The 7,944-nt window shown below is 31.8% G+C and overlaps 2 protein-coding genes across 2 annotated transcripts; both read left to right on the top strand.

The window, feature by feature from the left end:
* Positions 1-876: 876 nt before the first annotated feature.
* Positions 877-1,690, top strand: LOC105134899 (putative germin-like protein 2-1). Its single transcript, XM_011039476.1, has 2 exons — positions 877-988; positions 1,144-1,690. Exons 1-2 carry the CDS (start codon positions 877-879, stop codon positions 1,677-1,679), a joined length of 648 nt encoding a protein of 215 aa, XP_011037778.1. The 3' UTR covers positions 1,680-1,690.
* A 1,575-nt stretch (positions 1,691-3,265) lies between these two features.
* LOC105134867 (putative germin-like protein 2-1) lies at positions 3,266-4,164 on the top strand. Its single transcript, XM_011039433.1, has 2 exons — positions 3,266-3,377; positions 3,464-4,164. Exons 1-2 carry the CDS (start codon positions 3,266-3,268, stop codon positions 3,997-3,999), a joined length of 648 nt encoding a protein of 215 aa, XP_011037735.1. The 3' UTR covers positions 4,000-4,164.
* The last annotated feature ends 3,780 nt before the right edge of the window (positions 4,165-7,944 follow it).

Consider the following 7,944-nt stretch of genomic DNA (forward strand, 5'->3'; position numbering starts at 1 on the left):
TAATCCGAATACTTCCCTGTATATTTTTTAAACAATGGACAAGCAAAATTCAATAACTAATTAGTCTAAAAACAGCTATACACATAGTAGAGAACAACTCTTTCAAAAGAACGACCATCAGATAGTAATGTAATATATTATTGAATTAGCATATATAAAATTTATCTATTTGGTGCTTTTTTCTTAATTTACTCATATTAGATCATGTTTCAAAGTAATTAAATATTAATTTAATCATTAGAAAAAAGTTCAGCTTTAACTATTTATAAATAAAAATGGAGTGAAAAGTAATATCAATTGGTTGAGTTTGTTCATTTTCTTTTCAATTTTCAATCCTAGAAAATATAATCAAACATTAAAAGACAAATCAGTAATGTACTCATCCCAACCCGTTTGGAAATAATATTAAATCTAATATCAAATGTGGATAAAGTTTGTCATAGGTACCGGCCACCCTTTATATCTAAGAGCACTTAAATAAAACGTTAATCTCCTATTAGTTAATTAATTAATGCTTTCCTTCCTTCATTTTTTCTTACTTAGTCCTACACGGACGATAAGTCCTAATTAAAATAACGTATTGCAAATACCGTTTGAAGTTTTCCTTCTAATTAATGGACGCGGATTTGAGCGAGGAAAAGGATGTGATGGAGACTCTTTCAATGGGACGGCCTTACTTGTTAATTAATTCACTAATTTATTTGTTAATCATCTCTTTCACCTCACTCACAGCTATATATAAATAGGAATTGAAGGAACCATATTTCATCAACACAACTAAAAGTTGAAGAAATTAAAATAGATATACTCGATCTGTACACATAGAAATTAGAATTGCTTCATAGTGTTGAGAAACTCTTACATAGGATTTTGGAAATGGCTTCTTCCATTATTTTCTTTGGATTCCTAGCTTTGTCCTTCATCCATGCCCTAGCATCGGATCCAAGCTCACTTCAAGATTTCTGCGTGGCAGATGAAACCCGTAATGGTACGTACAAGTTGTTAAAAATATATAAAACTCTCTTGCGCTTCAAGCATTTGAAGGGCATGGTAATCATGCTAATGGCCTGTCTTTGATATTCATATCACAGTTTCATTAAACTTCTGGTTCTTTGATATTGAGATTCATATGTTTTACGGCAGTGATAGTGAATGGTTTGGCTTGCAAGGATCCCAAAATGGTTCAAGCTGATGACTTCTCCTTCAGTGGACTTCACTTGGCAGGCAACACTTCAAACGCTGTAGGGTCTAGGGTAACCACAGTAAGCGTAGCCCAGATACCAGGGCTTAACACACTTGGAATCTCTCTTGTTCGCATCGACTACGCACCATGGGGCATTAACCCTCCACATACACACCCTCGTGGAACTGAAATCTTGACTGTCATTGAAGGCAGTCTTGAGGTTGGGTTCGTGACATCCAACCCTGAAAACCGTCTCATCACAAAAGTTCTACAAAAGGGTGACGTGTTTGTATTTCCTATTGGTCTCGTTCACTTTCAGAGAAATGTTGGAAATGGCAATGCCGTAGCCATTGCAGCTCTGAGCAGCCAAAATCCAGGTGTCATTACCATTGCAAATGCTGTGTTTGGCTCCACCCCAGAGATCCCAAGTGACATTCTAGTGAAGGCTTTCCAGTTGGATAAGAATGTTGTCAATTACCTTCAATCCAAGTTCTAAACAATGTTGACTAAAATTCGTTGAGGCTTTGGGATATAAGATGTGCTCTTCTTGTGAGGGCTTTCACTGTTTGTTAATTTGCTTGTAACACTCCATTGTTTAGCTTGAATCTCTGTGTGCCTCTTTTGGGATACAAGTGATTCTGTTAATTTGTTTGTTAATTCATTGCTTCTCTAGTTTTCCTTTTCCATGGCTATGTAATTTCTTTATGTAGCTATTGAAATTTATGATTCAATTCTGTATAATTTTATCTCTCAATAAAATATATGGATGTTGTGGTTCAGAAATTCTCTCTTTATTGATTGCCATATTATTACCTTTGTTGCTCACTCCAAGAAAACAGGTATGACAAGGCCACGCCTTGATTTCTTTATTGAGATTTCACTAATTACTTCGAGCAAAGGAACTAATGTGTTCCTTTTATATTCATGGAATTCTAGCTTATTGGCAGTGGTCTACTAGTTTATACCAGGAGATTTCAAACTCATTTCTTAACAAATGCAAAGTGATTGAACTTGTTAAAGTTAGTCTCTTGTATTTGGTATGGTGGTTAGATATATTATTCTTTTTTTTTTTTAATGACAAGTATTAAACCTGGTTTCTGTTTCTTTTTAGCACTAATAACTAATCGTTAATGAATATTAGCTTTTAAAAAACCATTTGCAAATCAGAATATTATGTGGAAAATACCATAGCTTTTAAGGCTCACAAAATCATTCACTTCTTATTCTGTTGGGATTATACAAAATTCAAGACATTAGGTTTATGTACTAGCTCGTGAAACTGATTTGGTTAGTTTTTCTGCTCAATAATTGTGTTCCGGTTTATCTATACATGTTTTAAGTCTAAAACACTTTTAATTACGAGGGTATATTAGATAATTATATAATTTATATATTAAAATCTTATCTAATTACTTAAACTATTAACTAATTACTTAAACTATTAGGTTGAATTAGTTTTTTTAACAGATTAATTTATATTATTTTAACATTCTAATTTAAGTGAAAAAATTTTAATCTTTTAACTTATACAAACTCATTTTATTTGAAATGGTGTTTTTTAAAATTTTACTGATAAAATATCATAATGCTAAATTACATCATTTTAATTTTATTTAAAAAACAATTAAATACAGTATAATGATCAATACCTTCCCTTCGTTCTTGACACTTAGCATCATATGAAATGACATGTGAGGCTACAATTAATTAATAAGAATTACATACCGTCTTTCCATTAAACTATTTAGCTTAGCCAGTCCATGACCAAATCTTAGCTTAACTATTTTGTGCTCTTGATGAATTAAGGCCGGCATGTACTGAAAGATCCCTAGATTATTAATTGTGGCCTGTTTGTATGAACGAGATAGACGAAAGAGAAGACTAGTAAGCAATAAGACTCTTCCAACAGGACGGCATGGAGTTATGGTTTACAGCTTGATTTAGCTGATTAATTAGTTAATGATCTCCTCTAGCTCTCAAATGTATATATATAGGAAGTATTGAAGGTATTTGATTCACAACTAAAAGCTCGATTAGTATTATTTTCTTGGTACACAGAGCTTCCATACCTTTGATTTCCCAATGGCTCCTTCCATTATTTTCTTTGGATTTCTAGTTTTGTCCTTCTCCTTTGCCTTGGCATCAGATCCGAGCCCACTTCAAGACTTCTGTGTGGCAGGTGGAGATGGCAATGGTATGCATCATGTAAATTATTTAAGCTCAATTTTTTGTTGATTTTTTCATAAAAGAAAATAACACAATTTAATTATTTTATGGCAGTTCTTGTCAATGGCTTGGCTTGCAAGGACCCCAAGAGTGTTCAAGCTAGTGACTTCTCTTTCAGTGGACTTCACATGCTAGGCAACACATCAAATGCAGTGGGGTCGAGGGTAACTGCAGTGAATGTAGCCCAAATACCAGGACTTAACACACTTGGTATCTCTTTTGCACGCCTTGACTATGCACCATCTGGTATTAACCCTCCACACACGCACCCTCGTGCCTCTGAAATATTGACAGTTCTTGAAGGTAGTCTTGAAGTTGGATTTGTTACATCTAACCCTGAAAACCGTCTCATTACCAAGGTCTTACAAAAGGGTGATGTGTTTGTGTTCCCTGTCAATCTTGTTCACTTTCAAAAAAATGTGGGAACGAGAAATGCTGTTGCCTTAGCTGCCTTGAGCAGCCAAAACCCCGGTGTTATCACCATTGCGAATGCTGTGTTTGGGTCCAATCCAGACATTCCTAGTGACATTCTTGCCAAGGCTTTCCAGTTGCACAAGAATGTTGTCAATTCCCTGCAATCGAAGTTCTAGACAAGAAATGGGAAATGGTGGGAGAAGAAAGACAAGTTGGTTAGGCCATCAAGTTCTTTGTATTTCATTGGTTTTGTACTTACCTTTGTGTGCATGCAGTGGAGTGCTTGTGCTTCATTGCATGATAGCTTAAGTGGATTTGTATTCCATGTATTAAAAGGTGTTTTGTTCTTGAATTCATGTATTAAATCATTCTTTTTCTGTCTTAAATCCCTGTTTCTTCTCACTGATCTCCTTTTTTTTATTAGCCACTTGATGCGACGTCATTTTACAAGTCTCTTTCATGGATGGTCAATTATCAAGTTTTTTGAGTCCTTCCTACACATGGCTAATAAACGGCTAATCAGCCACCTCTGTTTTGTTAAGATCTACTGGGATGATCTTGAGTAGATTTGTTGTGATTATTTGTTTGAGAAATAGATACATGGCCCGGGCAGAAACTAATCAGATTTTATGCATTGTAATTGCTTTTGAAGTGTTGACATTAAGATATTTTGCAGATATATAAAAGAAATTTGTAAATTTTCTGTGACGTGAATTCATACTTTGAGACATTCACCAACAGGCTAACAAATGGAAAAATGATCATGGATCTTCTGCACAAACATTATGCGCAACTCTGCAAAATCAACAGCAACAAACAAAAAGAATTAACTAGTGCATCTTGTGTTTATATAGACACCCTCCCTCACATCCAGTTTACCTTATCTTCACCCTTCAACAAAGGTGGAGCAAAAAGAACACTACTGATTGTTGTCGTCAAACTTGGCCAAAGGTCTAACCGAAAAAGAGCTCGTGTTGCTAGGTCTTTTGGGTCAATCTATTAGTAGTTAAAGCAGAGATTAGTAATAATTTAATAAGTATTTTAGTAAAAATAGTTCCTCTACTATTTATATAAGTAGAGCATTATACATATATTATGGTGTAACCTATTACATATAATAAAACTATACAAAAAAAATATAATATTTCTTATTTTACAACACATCTCATAATATTAGTTATTGAGTCTACCTACATCAATAATTCTTTTATAAAAATAATATTGTTTCATTATTTTTTTTAAAACAAATTCTTTGTGTCAACCCAACTAGAATTAATGGGTTTAATTTGCCAAGTCAATTGAGGTTAACAAGATCAATTTTTTTGTTTCAAATTAAAACTAAACTTAGATTAAACTTTAAATCATATGTTTTCTACGTCAATTTGCTTGGCCAAGTTTTAATAACCATGCTACTTTTAAGTATCGTTATTCTTGAAAAATTAATGGTTAGTCAGCATATATGGGTTAATCTAAATACTCCTGTGTATATTTTTTAAACATTAAACAAGAAAAATTGACTAACTACTAAGTCTTAACACAACTATACTGTAACATCTTAATTTTCAGGACCTCACATCAATTATAAAATGAGAAAACATGATAACTTTTTTTTTTAATAGGATTTATATAAGATTCATTGGAATTTCTATTAAAATTTTGATAGAAACTCTCTTATATCGGGAAGTCCCTAATTATTGATAAACAACATGTACATTTTTATTAACCTTTATTTAATCACAACTCAATTACCTTGAATCTCAATCTTCATTAATATTTACTGGTACATTAATAATTTTCTAAATATTCATATTTTAAAGATGTAAATAAATTAGTATTTAAATAAGAGAAATAAACATACATAAAAGTTATGAATACATGACAATATAATTTTATGTTCAGAAATTCAATTTAAAAGATTTTATTACAATTCAAGTCATAATAGTTTTTCTTAAATATAAAATACATTAACACTTGTTTAGTTCTAAATAACACAAAAATAGAGAATCTAAAATATTACTCCTATCGTGAATATTATGGACCTGTAATAACATAACATTCAAAATTAGTTATAATAAATACAATATTAATGTAAAAACAATCAAACCATACATATATTCAAGGCCATAAACTATCATAATTCTTTATAATTTATCATCTAATCTCCTTTTAATGCTTTAAGATCTATCCCTTGAGCAACCAATATCATATATTAATGTTTAAGGAACAATTCCTTCAAGAATATCAATACCCATTTCACATCAACCAATATTCATTGAGATTACTAAGGAAACCACTTCTTTCCAAAACCTTAGGATGGTAATGCCGACATTAATGATTCTTATTAGTATCATTAGTGGTCTTAACAAAACCAACTAATCAAGTTTCTTGTAAATGTCGACATCAATATAGCATATTAATATTATTAACTATTTCTAACCCGAAAAAGTTAATCAATTTTTCCTAATACTTTGGAATATCTCAAGAAATGCCGATGTTAATGATTCTTGATATCATTAGCTTTCACATGAGGAATAGCTAATCAAGTTTCATAGGATTACTAATATCGACGCCGCTCATTGATATCATTAACTATTCTTAAACTAAATAATTAATGAAGTTTAGTATCCCTCATTCTTTGGGATGGTCATGCCGATGTTAGTAAACCTTACTAATATCATTAGCCTCTCACACTTAGGATCAACTAATCAACAAGAAAAGGTTATCAATGAAGTTCGTTAATATAGTTCATTATTCCTAACCAAATCAATTAGTCAAGTCTGTTTTTATTTCTCATTTATTTTATTTTATTGATCCTTTTTCTTTTTGACAACATTAACATGTATACAATCTAAGAATTAAACAGATTTCCAAGGTTACAGGTATTTAAAAAGGGTATAGGTATAGGACACTTACCTACTGTAAGAACTCGGTTCACGCTCCCATGTTGTTGTGCCCCTCTTGCAATCCCCCCTAAATCAACAAGCATATCACATTATTTCTTACTAAAGTTACATAATAATAATAATAATAATAACAATGACGATGACGACAATGACAATGCTGACTCTCCTTTTACAATTATTTCCTTTACATTTGTATTTCCATTACATCCTTTAAGATTATGGTTCATTATCAAATTATAACTAACATCCTAAATTTAGTTTCGAATATAACTTATTTTTTTTGAATGCCAAGACACGACACTACATATTTTTTAAGGGAAGGAAACCTGATTATACCCCTAACATGACTAAATTTTTTATTTTGACAAATTGTTGAAACTCCCAGCAAAGCTTGCAAATCAACCTCTCCTTCAATATTTATCTATATCTAGAGTTATAGAGCTCTAAATTAAACGAGGATAGACTCGTTGAAAAGATAATTTCCTTGGCTATAAATTTTATGAGAAACTTTTTCTAAATTTTATTAGTTTTAGGCTCGAATCCTCTCTGGAATCATTGTGATGAATCTGTTTAGTTTTCATCAATGATTTAAATGAACCTTCACTTACCCCAATTCTCATATTCTCTTAAGACAACTATTTTTATATTATATTCATGGTAACCTTCTTAAATATGACCTTCTAAAGGCTGTTTAAGCTTCTTCTTCTTCTTTTTTTATGTAAGGTGGTCAAGAACTATTTCAAGAAACATACACATCATTGAATTCCATATTTCTCTTACATTTCGCAACTCCTCCAATACAAATGGCCAATAAACTCATTTCTACCTCATATAACATATGCATTCAATCTATAAAGTTCCCTATTATCAAGTCATCATACTTCCTTTATTAGTATACTTCCTATCACACCTAATTCACTCATCATTAACATATGAAATCTCAAAACTCCTCCTCCCCCTTCTCAATTTAGTCTGGGCCAAAACTTGGCCTAAGGGAACCAAGATTCCTAAGGGAACCAAGATTCCTTGCTCCTTCTCATACAAGTATTTATCTTATTTTTCATTGTTCTTATTGTAACAACATATCACAAAAACTTTATCAAGAAATCAAAAAAAAGTTTCTTCCCATTCAACCCCCAAATGGTCAGCCACTCTTGTTCCTTTAACCATTGTTTTTTCTGTAGTAATTTTGCATGATCTCATGTTTAAGATAACTTA

Source organism: Populus euphratica, unplaced genomic scaffold (assembly GCF_000495115.2).
Source record: "Populus euphratica unplaced genomic scaffold, PopEup_1.0 scaffold120.1, whole genome shotgun sequence".
In the NCBI taxonomy this organism is placed as follows: Eukaryota; Viridiplantae; Streptophyta; class Magnoliopsida; order Malpighiales; family Salicaceae; genus Populus; species Populus euphratica.